This window comes from Lepeophtheirus salmonis, chromosome 1 (assembly GCF_016086655.4).
Source record: "Lepeophtheirus salmonis chromosome 1, UVic_Lsal_1.4, whole genome shotgun sequence".
NCBI classification, from domain to species: Eukaryota; Metazoa; Arthropoda; class Copepoda; order Siphonostomatoida; family Caligidae; genus Lepeophtheirus; species Lepeophtheirus salmonis.
In genome coordinates this window covers 33,088,380-33,101,160 of record NC_052131.2, presented here as the reverse complement: position 1 = coordinate 33,101,160, position 12,781 = coordinate 33,088,380, and the positions used below count along the sequence as shown (strand labels likewise).

The 12,781-nt window shown below is 35.8% G+C and overlaps 5 protein-coding genes across 5 annotated transcripts; 1 reads left to right on the top strand and 4 right to left on the bottom strand.

Annotated features, from left to right (window-relative positions):
* Nucleotides 1-350: 350 nt before the first annotated feature.
* LOC121125053 (tRNA selenocysteine 1-associated protein 1) lies at nucleotides 351-3,942 on the bottom strand. Its single transcript, XM_040720159.2, has one exon. The coding sequence runs from the start codon at nucleotides 3,300-3,302 to the stop codon at nucleotides 2,496-2,498; it is 807 nt and encodes a 268-aa protein (XP_040576093.1). The 5' UTR covers nucleotides 3,303-3,942; the 3' UTR covers nucleotides 351-2,495.
* A 235-nt stretch (nucleotides 3,943-4,177) lies between these two features.
* Nucleotides 4,178-5,892, top strand: Rpt6 (26S proteasome regulatory subunit Rpt6). Its single transcript, XM_040720119.2, has one exon. The coding sequence runs from the start codon at nucleotides 4,545-4,547 to the stop codon at nucleotides 5,775-5,777; it is 1,233 nt and encodes a 410-aa protein (XP_040576053.1). The 5' UTR covers nucleotides 4,178-4,544; the 3' UTR covers nucleotides 5,778-5,892.
* Nucleotides 5,893-5,959: 67 nt separating this feature from the next.
* On the bottom strand, nucleotides 5,960-8,460 carry LOC121124978 (jmjC domain-containing histone demethylation protein 1). Its single transcript, XM_040720113.2, has 2 exons — nucleotides 6,584-8,460; nucleotides 5,960-6,521 (listed from the first exon to the last, which is right to left on the bottom strand). Exons 1-2 carry the CDS (start codon nucleotides 8,147-8,149, stop codon nucleotides 6,183-6,185), a joined length of 1,905 nt encoding a protein of 634 aa, XP_040576047.1. The 5' UTR covers nucleotides 8,150-8,460; the 3' UTR covers nucleotides 5,960-6,182.
* A 483-nt stretch (nucleotides 8,461-8,943) lies between these two features.
* LOC121125011 (putative protein MSS51 homolog, mitochondrial) lies at nucleotides 8,944-10,784 on the bottom strand. The gene is made up of 3 exons (XM_040720115.2): nucleotides 10,551-10,784; nucleotides 10,232-10,474; nucleotides 8,944-10,178 (listed from the first exon to the last, which is right to left on the bottom strand). Exons 2-3 carry the CDS (start codon nucleotides 10,345-10,347, stop codon nucleotides 8,999-9,001), a joined length of 1,296 nt encoding a protein of 431 aa, XP_040576049.1. The 5' UTR covers nucleotides 10,348-10,474; nucleotides 10,551-10,784; the 3' UTR covers nucleotides 8,944-8,998.
* A 956-nt stretch (nucleotides 10,785-11,740) lies between these two features.
* On the bottom strand, nucleotides 11,741-12,656 carry LOC121125073 (mpv17-like protein 2). Its single transcript, XM_040720178.2, has 2 exons — nucleotides 11,971-12,656; nucleotides 11,741-11,906 (listed from the first exon to the last, which is right to left on the bottom strand). Exons 1-2 carry the CDS (start codon nucleotides 12,508-12,510, stop codon nucleotides 11,877-11,879), a joined length of 570 nt encoding a protein of 189 aa, XP_040576112.1. The 5' UTR covers nucleotides 12,511-12,656; the 3' UTR covers nucleotides 11,741-11,876.
* Between the last annotated feature and the right edge of the window lie 125 nt (nucleotides 12,657-12,781).

The following is a 12,781-nucleotide window of genomic DNA, read 5'->3' as shown; positions in this document are numbered from 1 at the left end:
CCCCCCCCCCCAAAAAAAAAGAAACCTGCGGACGCCCCTGCCGAGTCCTCGACTCCTATTATGCGTGTATATGAGTTATGACTAACGAACAACAAAAGCCACACCTTAAATAGTTCAAAGTACTCCTGAGATTTTCTAGTTTATCATTGGATTAAATTAATGCTGAATAATTTATACGGTTATTAAGATAGGCTTATCCTTTTTAGACATTTAAGTATCCCGAACGGGACACTTGAACGCTAAAAGTTTAATTATAATTAATTAATAATGTATCTTGACGACGACTACAACGATATAACTGAATTCACTGTCGGTTGTATTGAGGAAATAAATATTTGGACAACCTAATATAATTGAAAAAAACATGTGCTTTATTGTTGATATATATATATATGTATGTACGTACGTACAATATTAAATTGTAATAATAATAGTAATTATAATTAATCATAATATTTTTTTATAGTTGATTAAGCTTCGAGAACGAGGGAGGTAGGGGGATAGGGAGGAGATTGGAGAGGATATATTAAGGGTTTAATATTTATTGATATATTACCACTTCCGAGTCTCTTCCTCTTTATCTCTCTAGCCCTTCCTTCCTCCTTCCTTTCTCGTCTATATATACATTATTGTCTGTGGTTTCTCAGTACAGAAAATCAGTGAGTATGTAAACGATGTTTCTTGATATAAAAAGAAGGGAGAACTTGCTTTAAAATCATTATTTTTTTAAATAAATAAAATATGGTTTTATACAGTGTTTTATGGTGTGTAAGGTGTATGCATATATATATATATATAAAGTTAAGAAATAGAATAATCATATCAATTAAAAGTAAAAGAAATAGAAAAAAAAGTAAGAAAAATTAAACAACTACAAAGATGATGACGCTAAGAGTTCACAATAGCCTTATTTTTTGTAATTTTGAATTGTAATGTATGTGTATGTGTATGTATTATCTGAATGAAAACAACAATTATTATAATTTAACAGAAATATGTTATAATCATATTAATAAGTAACATTTTTTACATAATATTATAATTCTTCACTTCATATTTAATATTTATTTATTAATAATATATCAATGGTTTTTGAATAAAATATTGGGTTTTTTTTGTGAGCCTTACTATTATTATATATTAAATATAAATATATTTGAAACAAACATGAACATTGTTGACAAAATTAATTATAGTAATTGGGTTGAAATTTTTGTTTAAAAAAATAATAAATAATTTTCAATGCGATTTGACAAATCAATAAATTATTTTAGCAATATTATTATTTAAAGGGGCTTCTTTTAGCAAACAAACAAAGCTATATGCACAATTATCATATATAAATGCTATCATATATCTATGTATCTGTTTATGAAACTAGTATTAATGTAACGTGTGGTTTTTCTTAACAAAAAAATTTAAAAAAAAAAGAATATATATATATATATTAAAAATCATAGTAATTCTGACAACATAAAGAACCAAGACATATTACTTTCTGTTTGTTTTGTTGTTTGATTGGTGTAGCAGCTACTTTTGACAGTAATGAATAACAAGGTTTACTACGAACAAACCACCAGGTTCCTTTTTTTCTTAAAACATTCTCTCCGTCTTACTGACTTGGAGGTTTGTCTATCTGTGTATAATTATAATATTTATCAACTAGCTCCATGAATATTTGTTAAAAGAAGGGGAAACGACAAAAGAAGGCAACCATTATGATGGTCTACTTATAAGTTATATAATAATCATCGCTCCGGATCAAAGGAGGAAGAGGAGAAACTCAGAAGGAGCAAGGCTCTTTGTTCACCATGAATAATTAAATGCTTCCTTTTCATTGGGTTATTATTAATTAGTACTAATTATGTAGTGACTTGACTGCCTTTCATATGAAAAGGAAAACTCTTAAAAGAAAATGAGTATATTGAGAAAACTACATATATATATATATATATATAATAATTCATGCAATAAAATCTTAGAAAAAAAAAAATCAAAATTTGTAAGAACTTTTTTATTTTTCTCTCAACTGAATGATATACATATACCTATGTATAACGATTATTATTTCTATTTAAAAATATTTTTTGTTTGTTTTTGCTCTCTTGTAATAAAATGAAAGTTGTAAAGCAACTAATATTTCTTATAAGAAGAAAATAAAAAAAAGTTAAACTTTAATGCTTTAAAAAAGAAAAAAAAAAGGACACATAGAAGAGAAGAAGTAGATTAAGAAATGAAGGGTGGGGAATGGGGGGAAGGGGTCTGTTGAGATTAGGTATTTGCTTGAATTTAAAAAGGTCTTTATGATGAAATATGTAGGTGAGTTTATGTACAATGTCAATGCTAGTGAGTGAAATCATGAAGAAGAGAAACGCTGTTGTTGTGAGAAGAGCACCAAAGTTATTATGGTCATTATGCATTATATATATACGTATTGTGTACAGAGATGATGTTGTTGTTGGTGTGTGAAAGCACATTTTCTACTGGATTTACTACTACTGTTGTTGCTGCTGCTGTTGTTGCCATGCGGTCCAAGCGGCCGCATATTGTTGTTGATTAAATTGCTGGGCGTACTGATAGTATTGGTATAGATTATAGTCGGGTGTATGAGGAGCGGGAGGCGGCGGCATGTTAGAAGTGTTTGAATTGGGTGGCCAAGGAGCAGCAACGGCGGGGGGAGAAGTGGGCCATGCCTCATTATTATTAGATGGAGCCGACTCGGGTGGAGGAGGACCCCAAGGAGTGCTGTTATCTGGAATACGGCGATTCTTTTGGTTTGCCATGGACACTTTGATGGGCTTAGAGCCTAGACCATGTTCTCCTGTCATATTGGCGAGTGCATGCTGTTGCTCCGTCTCCAATCCGAATCGAACGAATCCATATCCCTTGGACGTGCCGGCCTCGTCTAAAACGACTTTAGCACATCTAACAGAACTATATCTCGCAGTAAAGAACTGATAGAGATGGAAGTCATCCACCTCCGGAGTCAGATCTCCAACCCAGACGGAGGTGTCAATTTCTCCCGCTTGGAGGCGAGTGGAATTGTGATTAAGCTTAAATCGAACGGGAGGATTACTGTTGGGAATGACTTTTCCTCCCAAGCGATGCATCACATAAATGGCTTTTTGATCCGACTCAAAGTTGATGAATCCGTAGCCCGCAGGTTGCCCTGTATAGCGATTATTCATAACTTTGATACTCACTATCCCGTCCTGCCCAAGGGTCATCATGGCGCCGTTCAAAAACGTCTCATCCATGTAAGGCTCCAGGCCTCCGATCCATAGGGCACCCACTCGAGTCATCCTCACTCACTCCACAAAAACGAGTCTACGTCACCTACTCTTCCGCTCCCTCTCTTCAAGTATCAAGTAGTATCAAGAATCTCCTATCCAAGAAAGGAGCAAGCTCACTCACTCACTCACTCACTCAGTCAGTCCTGCACCTCCTCTCTCTTTCTAAACTCCTGATTCCATCCAGGGAGCCCCTCAATAATCACTGATTGATTAATGATTGAGAATACTGAATCCAGGTCCAAGAGCCAAGTGTAAACGGGGAGCAACTTGCAAGAGACAAGAATTCTAAAGTCGACCCAGAGAGGGCCGATACAATAACAGCTAACACACATAGCTAGAATAAATGCTGCTACTTCCAGCAGCAATCACAGAATAAGCCACAGCTACTCTCTAGCTCCAAGAGGGAGGGAGGGAGGGAGGAAGGGAGAGAGAGAAAGAGGGGGGGGGGAAAGATAGACAAACCCAGGAACAGACACTCTGCAATTCATAGATTATACAAAGTCAGCTCATTATTATTCCTTCTTGCCTTAAATTCAACCTCTTTCTCCTTCTTTCCATTCGATCATATTTCATCTAGCTAGATAGCAGCTACAGAAATTAGAAAGAAAGAAAGAAAAGAGAGACCAACACTTCCTAGTGTATCATCCTAAAATATATATTGTTCACCTCAGAGCAGAAAGAGACAGACAATTAAGCAAAGAGAGAGAGAGAGGGAGAGAGAGCTAACGAAAAGAGAAAGAAATATAGCTAGGCATGATACCTCTAAATGATGACAAGACAAGTCTTCTAATTACACATTTCGAGTTTCAAAATGTAAAAGCACTCTCACAACCTCACATTTTTCGTTCAATTCTCTCTAGATCTATTCGAGAAGAGGGAAGAATAATAGCTACAGGAGAGAAGTAATCCATCAAGAGGCAGATATATCAACATTTGGATGTTAATTGAAGTGGAGACGGAATGATTTTCCAATGAGAATAGGACATTATGTAAAGTAGTATTTATGACGTCACCAGAAGAGTGTTTTAGTTAGCTAGAGCTAGGGCCGCAGAATATTGAAGAGGCTGGAAATGAGTTGACAACTGCTGCAGCTAGGAATAGCTGTAATATTGTAGAAAATTACTGATTTAAGAAAATAAAGAAATAAGTTGAAGCCAGCTGCTGAGAGTGAATCGGCGGTTTTCTCCTGGTACTAATCTTTAAGATTTTCAAAGAATACTGAATATTAATTGATCCTATACGAGAGACATCATGAGTCCCAACCCACGACTAATCTCCATGGAAACGGATGAAGTGGTGAAAAGACCCTCCGAGGGTCTGAGAACCTACTACGTGACAAAAATCGAGGAGTTGGGTCAAACTGTAGCGAACAAGAACCAGAATTTGCGTCGATTGGAAGCTCAACGGAATGAGCTGAATGCGAAGGTGCGAATGTTAAGGGAAGAGCTTCAATTGCTCCAGGAGCAGGGTTCATATGTAGGAGAGGTCGTGAAGGCCATGGATAAGAAGAAGGTCTTGGTGAAGGTTCACCCCGAAGGGAAGTTTGTGGTGGACATTGACAAGAACATTGACATTGGAGAAATCACTCCCAACTGTCGAGTTGCTCTTCGAAATGACTCGTACGCTCTGCACAAGATATTGCCCAACAAGGTGGATCCTTTGGTCTCACTCATGATGGTGGAAAAGGTCCCAGACTCCACCTATGAAATGGTTGGAGGATTAGACAAGCAGATCAAGGAAATAAAGGAAGTGATTGAGCTGCCCGTTAAACACCCCGAGCTCTTTGATGCACTTGGGATCGCTCAACCCAAAGGTGTGCTCCTTTACGGGCCTCCTGGCACTGGAAAAACACTGCTTGCAAGAGCTGTGGCTCATCACACGGAGTGTACCTTCATCAGAGTTTCAGGCTCAGAGCTAGTTCAAAAGTTCATCGGAGAGGGTTCCCGCATGGTGAGAGAGCTCTTTGTCATGGCCAGAGAGCATGCACCTTCCATTATTTTCATGGATGAAATTGATTCCATTGGCTCAGCCAGAATTGAATCTGGAAGTGGGGGAGGAGACTCGGAAGTTCAAAGAACTATGTTGGAACTTCTCAATCAATTGGATGGCTTTGAAGCCACCAAAAACATCAAAGTCATTATGGCAACCAATCGTATTGATATTCTAGACTCTGCTCTATTGCGTCCTGGGAGAATCGATCGTAAGATTGAGTTTCCACCTCCAAATGAGGAAGCTCGTCTTGATATTCTAAAAATTCATTCTCGTAAAATGAACCTGACGAGAGGGATTAACTTGCGTAAAATTGCTGAGACGATGCCCGGCTCTTCTGGCGCTGAAGTTAAGGGAGTTTGCACAGAGGCTGGAATGTATGCTCTAAGGGAGAGACGAGTTCATGTCACACAGGAAGACTTTGAAATGGCTGTTGCCAAGATAATGCAGAGGGATTCAGAAAAGAATATGTCCATCAAGAAACTATTCAAATGAATCTGCCGATGTTTTGACTCATTCCCTCAAAAATACTTTTTAATTATAAGATTACAATTACTATTATTGGTTATTCTTCAAACTGGATATAAAATAAAATTTCCGTGATGCTTTACGTTATTACTTATTGCCTGGCATTAACGACTTGTCTTAATAGGAAAAAGCTAAGAAATGAGAGGAAACAAGGTTACACTCTATATATTTGTTCGTATAATAAAATTGACACAAACTACATATAATATTAAAATTAAATGCTTAGCACCAAGCATGTATACCATAGAATAATCAATGTACATGCACTATACATGTTTGAATGTACATAAATAAATACTTGTTGGAGAGAAAAAAAAAAAAAAACTCAAATAGATTACAGGCACCTAATTTCTAAATTTAGCACAACATGGATTAATACTCTTGTGAAGTTTCTTCTGGAGGTGTATCCTCGCCCTCCACTGACAATTTTCTCTTGCGTATTCGACTAGGAGCAGTTCCAAAGCCGGAGTTAAAGCAGTTAGTACATTCCCAAGAGTTACAGAGTTCATTGTTAATTTTTCCAAGGCCAATTGTCTTTTCAGCACATGCTGGGTGAATAATTTCAAGACAAACTGTGCACTCAAACAGATTAGGAGGTTCTTCTGGTCGATCGCACTCCTTTGATTGAAGCTTAGGAGTTCCAAACCAACCATCCAAATTACACACAGAGCAAAATGCACAAATGGGTAATTGAGGCTGTAAGCATCGTCTCTGAAAAAGGAATGAATGAATTATTCTATATTTACTATTAGTATGATGTAATTTCTCCTTACTTTTTCGCATGTTTGCTTCATTCTTCCTTGTCCTCCATATTTGAGCATATCCTTACAATAAATACAAATCTGACAATCCCCTCCCATACATGCTTCACAGACTTTACAACGAACCCGACGTCTTCTATTACAATTATTATTACCCATAAGAAGAGTTGCAGCAGATACAACAGTATTCGTTCTACTTGAGGAAGGGCTTGAAGGTGGCTCCTTTTTGGATTTAATAACCGCCGTTTTTTTATCAATTGGAGGTAAGAAATTCTTGCGAGATTTTTTAAGGAAGTTATCAACATCATCATTCTCAGTCCAACGTAGAATGTATTTGGAGGTAATGGCTTTTTCAGGGCAGTCTTCTTTATGCTCCAGTACAAGTGCTCTCACATCCTTGATGACACCAATTGGATCAGGCAACATCAAAGGCACATTTTTTTTATTGGATGAGAGCTGATGCAAATACATAACTATAAACTTGATACCCTGAAGTTCAGCCTGGGTTAAATGGATGTGTTCGGAGGAAGGTGGGATTTCATTTAGATTTCGGAAAAGGATCTCTTTGTTAGGATCAATATTCTCTCCTCTTTCCAGCTTCATGCGACGTTTCTCTTCTTCAGGTAGATCTAAATGAGTTTTACCAAGGAGTCTGTGAATATAACGATCCAAAACATACCAGAGCATTTCAGTAAAATGTGGATACCGTTCACCTATTGGCAATTGCAAGGACTCTTCCATAAATGAAATTTGTAGCTGTTTTTCAATTCCAAAGCTGTGCATGAAGAAGCCACCAAAAACGAGGGAGTCTTCATTATTAAAAGTTCCGTGTATCCATCCACCAGGAATAAAGAGTGTAGCACCTTCTGGACATTCGACTTTGAGGATATTTTTCGCAGAATCTGGAAGAAAGACGATGGGCTTTCTTTTTTGTGCAACCCAGTCTTCGTATATTTTGAGATTATCATCTGTTGGGGGAATGAGGAGATGAGTTTGATGACCTGAGTAAACAAAATGCCATGAAGAGGAGCCACCAGGATTGACTTTGAAATCAATGAACGAGGATTTAGAACCAATATAGAGCTTTTTTTGAGTATTAGGGAAATGAGTGTCTCTAAGATGAGGAGGCCATGCCTTATCGGCCCAATCCAAGTGTCGGACTATACGAGGTGAAACCACCTGTGTTTCTAATTTGGTACCCACAAAGTCTATTGTTGTAAAAAGAGAACCAGAGCGGGATTCGGGAGGTAACTCAAGGAACTTATGCAATTCTTTAAATGTTTTCTCTGAGGTAGAGAGAGAAGATGAATCCGTGACAAGGAGGAGTTTACGAGATCCAATGGCAGATCGAATGTCACCCAATGAACTCCCAGGCTGAATACGTATGCCAAGACCATCCTTCTCTTTAATAAGAATAGGGGACAAAAAACCTCCATCCCGTTGAAAGAGTCCCACAGTTAAGTCCCGAGACGAGACTTCCCTTACACCATTAAAAAAAGGACCTCTTAATCCTTTGATCTTTCCTTCTGGGCTGTAAGCGTAGTAGGAAGGAATCACCTCAGGTTCTATCTCCATCATTGAACCCAGATATTGGTTGTTTGTTTTTTTCGACGAAAGAAAACAACAACTTGGTTCAATGATCGGCTTTGAACTTCCTTGGTATTGGATCGGACCGCCTCACTAAATGTTGTGTCTCCTTAATATAGACAATAAATAACAATAGATAGCTTGGGCTATAAGGCGCATCAGAAGCGACTCTCGTTTTTCCTGCTCGCTTGAAAAGCAGCAGTGTATACAGAAACAGCTTGCTGGAAGCAGCGGCTCTTTATTGTTGTTTGTTTGAATTTGAAGCCCACAAGTCAATCTTACGTCAAGATACTCACGAGACTGTTATTACTGAAAGAGTTACAATTAAAGCTTTAGTTCCAATCATAGAAAAATAAATGCCTAGCAGACATTAACTAAGTCTTATTTATAATATTCGTATTAATGCCAGTCGTAAGTCGTATTTATGCCATAATTTATTAAAAGGCGTATATACATTAAATAAAGTATTTTTTCCTGTAGTTATGGTCCCGATGATTTTAATATTATCTCCATAAAGTGGGAGGTAGATTAGAACAAAATTTCACTCATGTTTTGTAAAATAATAAAAAATATCAACCCCACCTCTGATTTCCTCTTCAATCAAAAAACACTACATTTCAAATCAATATTTAATTAATATTATTCAGTGCCTTATTTTAACTATATAGAAACCTCAAGCACTATTAAGATCCGTATAATGTCCTAAAATAGGAGAGCTTATTTTTTTTGAAATTACCTTTCAATATATGTATTATTGAATAAACATGAACAAATGGGACTCGTGCCTGATTTAATATTCTACATATATTTGAAATATTAGCAATGCATTTAAATTAATGTTCATTTAACAATGGAAATAAACTGATTATTGTAAAAAACATCAACATTTCCATCAAATTCAAGATCTCTTATTGGTCGATGGCTTCTGTAAGGATTATTGACGCATGAAAGAATGATATTCAAGGATCTATTAGCATAAGCTTTAACAAGTCTCATATCATGTTGAGCCTCACTCAGAGTATAGGAAGTAAAAACGAGTGGAACTCCGGGATTTTTGGTTAAGCTAGACAAACTATTTTTCCATGTATCTAATTCACTTTGATTCTCAAATTCGTGGAACCCACAATTAAAAACAGTGATCAAGTCCGGAAGAGAGTAATCAGGAGATGAAACAAAGTCCTTGTATTCACACCGATGAAGTTCGTATAATACACTCCTTCCCTTATCACCACAATCTCCACACTCTCTAATACTGGAGCAAGGTCCTTCCTCTTCATTATCTAACTCTGGTCCAACAAAAACTATTTTTAGAGATTCACACTGTGGGAGTCGATGAAGAATATATTCAAACTTAATAATTCCCAGCATTTCCATGATATTACTACCGGGGATATGAATAGTGAGATGCTTTAGATCTTCTATTACTCTCTCGTTGGATAGCTTAGAACATACTCCAGAGTAAATGATGGACAAAGGCCCTGATAAACGATCCGTCAAAAATCTGAATTCTAACTCTGCCATAAAATTTGCCTTTCCTGGTCGGTACTGTGTTTGTTTGATAAGAAAGGATCGAATATCTCCTGTGGAGTAATGAGGATAAAATTCACCATCATTTTCATACGGCATTCGAGGAGCAGCAACAGACACAGTGGCCTCATAGTTATCACATCCCATTGCAAATTTTAGTTCTTTGCAAATCTTGGAGTGATCATAAAATCTTTTATGCTCCTCAGAGCAGTAAGTCACATTCAAGCACTCAAGACAGTCATAAGTATTATCCTTACTGAATTTACGACAGAATCGACAGACTTTGGGAAAAAAGAACATATCTTTTTCCCAGGGCTGAAGAGCGCGTTCATTTTGAATTGACTCACAATCGCGCAGTAACTGGATTCGATACTTCATCCACTTCTCTAAATCCTCGTGTACTTCCTCAAAGCATGGTGAGCGAGAAAAGAAACTGCATATTTTCTTATGAGATTTCCAATCCTTTTTCTGATGTTCCACTGAGCAATAATACCTGAAGAAGAAAATTAAAAAATAGGCTATAAACCTGTAGGTTTATTGACTTACACAAACAAACAACGCGAGCATCGCTTCAATGGTCTTTTATGACTCCCTGTTTCCCGACAAACCATACAACATCCCCAATAATAACGGGGACTCGAAAGTATTGGTTCCATTTCCATGTTGTTGACAGATTTAAATCAAACCCACTCGGGCCGAGATGACGTCATAACTCAAACACTATCAAAAAGCTGATGAGGAATTTAATTGATTTCCCTCTCTTTTAATGAAATTTACTGATCCATCAACCTAAAAAAAAATTATGAGGAATATTAATTATATTTATTTAAATCTATTAGCCAACTAAGACATTTTTTATAATTACTATCTATAATGGAATTATAGCACCAAAAATCTTTGATCAAAATAGAAACCAAACAAGCTATGAGAGGATATCATGGATTTATATAATATATGTATAAAACTAAATATCAATAAAATATAATTTTGATAGAGTAAAAAAACATATGTCAATGATATAACGGACTATTAAGCTATCAACCTCCAATGAACAACGAGACTAAAATAACATTAAATATTTACAGAGCACGAAATAAGTAAAGAAAAAAAAATACTTTTTTAACGGAACATAATTCTTATGGGGGGGATCAAGAGCAAATGAAATCCATACATTATAAAAGATATTGTGTTACACTTACAAATACTTCAGAAATGAGAAGATCTTATATGAACAAGATTAAGTATATATATATATACATGTTATAATCCATAACATTTATATTATGGGATACAAAACACTTGTTGAATGTAAATTTTAAATTAAATATTGGAAAATCACAAAACTATATGTATCATAAATATATATATATATAAAATAATACAATACTTTTTTCATTATGTGATTGAGCAAAGAGTTTAAAATATGTATTGAACAATGACAAACATATTTCCTAAATTAATAAGAGTGAATGAATATTGATTTAAATGGAAGTTAATTGAAAAATGTCTTCGTCAGTGGATTTTTGGAATATATTGCTAAATAATTATGAGGAAATGATGGATTTGTTGAATGAACTCAAGTTCCCGAGGTTGGAGGAACATGATAACTTAACTATTCTTTTAAATATGATTATAGATGAAATTGGAGGAAATCCAGAGCTTATGGAAAAAGAGATTTTAAGTACAAGTAGCGTATCTGAGAGCCTCGCACACAAGTTTTTTGAAGTTAGAGACACACTTTGTGATTTTATCGATATGTATGGGGAAAATCTAAGGATTTTAGAAGAGATACTTTCACTCTCGGAGGAATCTCTATCCTTGGCTAGAAACGCCTCTTCAATCCCAAGAAATATATATATACGGACTTTAATCGTTTCTAACAATTACAAAAACATTCAGTCTTCTTGTTTAAATAGTATGCGAATTTTAGAGAGTCTATTGATACAAATTTTTGTCTTAAATTTGGAGGAATTGATGAGTGATGAAGACGATGAGATGTTTAATGCATTTATAGAGAATATTGAGGAAGAATTATTGGAACAGAGAGGTAACAAATTTGAGGAAGCTCGTTCATTCCCAAATGCTTGGTTATAGCTCATCCTCAGTGTCATGCATGGATATTAACTCTGGATCTCCTCTTCTTCTTTAGTTTTAATCAAAATTAATTATACATTTTTGTAAAAATAAATTATTAGGTTCGATGATTCTTTTCGTCTTCATCCTGGAAAATAGAATTGTTTGCATTAATGAAAATTGTAATTACAACTAAAAAATCAAATTAGTACAATGTGTTTGATGAATGAGAGAAAGACATCCCAAATAAGTGTAACAATGTTGACGTATAGGACTCGAAAGTGAGGAGGAACCCATTTAAAATTGATATATTGAGTGGGAGGCCAAATACACCAGTCAAAAATGTATATAGTAGGAAATTTGTTGAGGAATTCCTTCCAAATCTCTGATATCCTTCTATCCTCTAAGAGACCCATTCCAAAGAAAAAAGTAAGTGCAAAAAACGGTGCGGCTAAAATTTGATCCGCGAGTATTTTGAAACAGACAGTGCGAAGATCTCTTTTAGGTAAATATCTATCCAACCAAATGTACCAATAATGGTGTGGAGGGCCTTGACTCAGACCCACCGCACACATTCGGCCCGTTCTTACATAGTCATAAGAATTATTAGAGGATGATGCATTTAAGGATTGATCAATTCTTTGTTGTATAATGTCTCCTCCTGTAAGAAGGATACCACATGTTAAGGTATTAGTCCAAAGGGAATTTGCTTTGAAACCCCTTCGCAATCCACCCAACATCCGGTGCAACATCCTTGACTCTATAGGCGTAAATCCAACAGGTCTATCATTCCTTAAACCTTAAAGAATGTTCTAAAAGGTTGCGTGAATCCTGTTTCTAATTCCTTTGAGCTAGAGATTTCATGTGTTGTATCTGAGTTTATATTTAATCCGTAGTCTCTAGGGCTAAGGTCCTGAGTTCATTCAGAGTACAGTTATGGCTTTTTCTATTAAATACAAAATTTACTAAATAGTAAATACCACATAATTTCCACAAGTTATTATACATTACCTCTAATTTTTA

Excerpts from the sequence above, each read along its gene's own strand:
- LOC121125011 (XM_040720115.2), bottom strand. The coding sequence starts at position 10,347 with ATGGAAATGGAACCAATACTTTCGAGTCCCCGTTATTATTGGGGATGT. Across the intron at positions 10,179-10,231 it reads TGCTCGCGTTGTTTGTTTGT|GTATTATTGCTCAGTGGAAC; the intron begins GTAAGTCAATAA and ends TTTCTTCTTCAG.
- LOC121125053 (XM_040720159.2), bottom strand. The coding sequence starts at position 3,302 with ATGACTCGAGTGGGTGCCCTATGGATCGGAGGCCTGGAGCCTTACATG.
- Rpt6 (XM_040720119.2), top strand. The coding sequence starts at position 4,545 with ATGAGTCCCAACCCACGACTAATCTCCATGGAAACGGATGAAGTGGTG.
- LOC121125073 (XM_040720178.2), bottom strand. The coding sequence starts at position 12,510 with ATGTTGCACCGGATGTTGGGTGGATTGCGAAGGGGTTTCAAAGCAAAT. Across the intron at positions 11,907-11,970 it reads TCTCATTCATCAAACACATT|GATGAAGACGAAAAGAATCA; the intron begins GTACTAATTTGA and ends TCTATTTTCCAG.
- LOC121124978 (XM_040720113.2), bottom strand. The coding sequence starts at position 8,149 with ATGATGGAGATAGAACCTGAGGTGATTCCTTCCTACTACGCTTACAGC. Across the intron at positions 6,522-6,583 it reads TGAAGCAAACATGCGAAAAA|AGACGATGCTTACAGCCTCA; the intron begins GTAAGGAGAAAT and ends TTCCTTTTTCAG.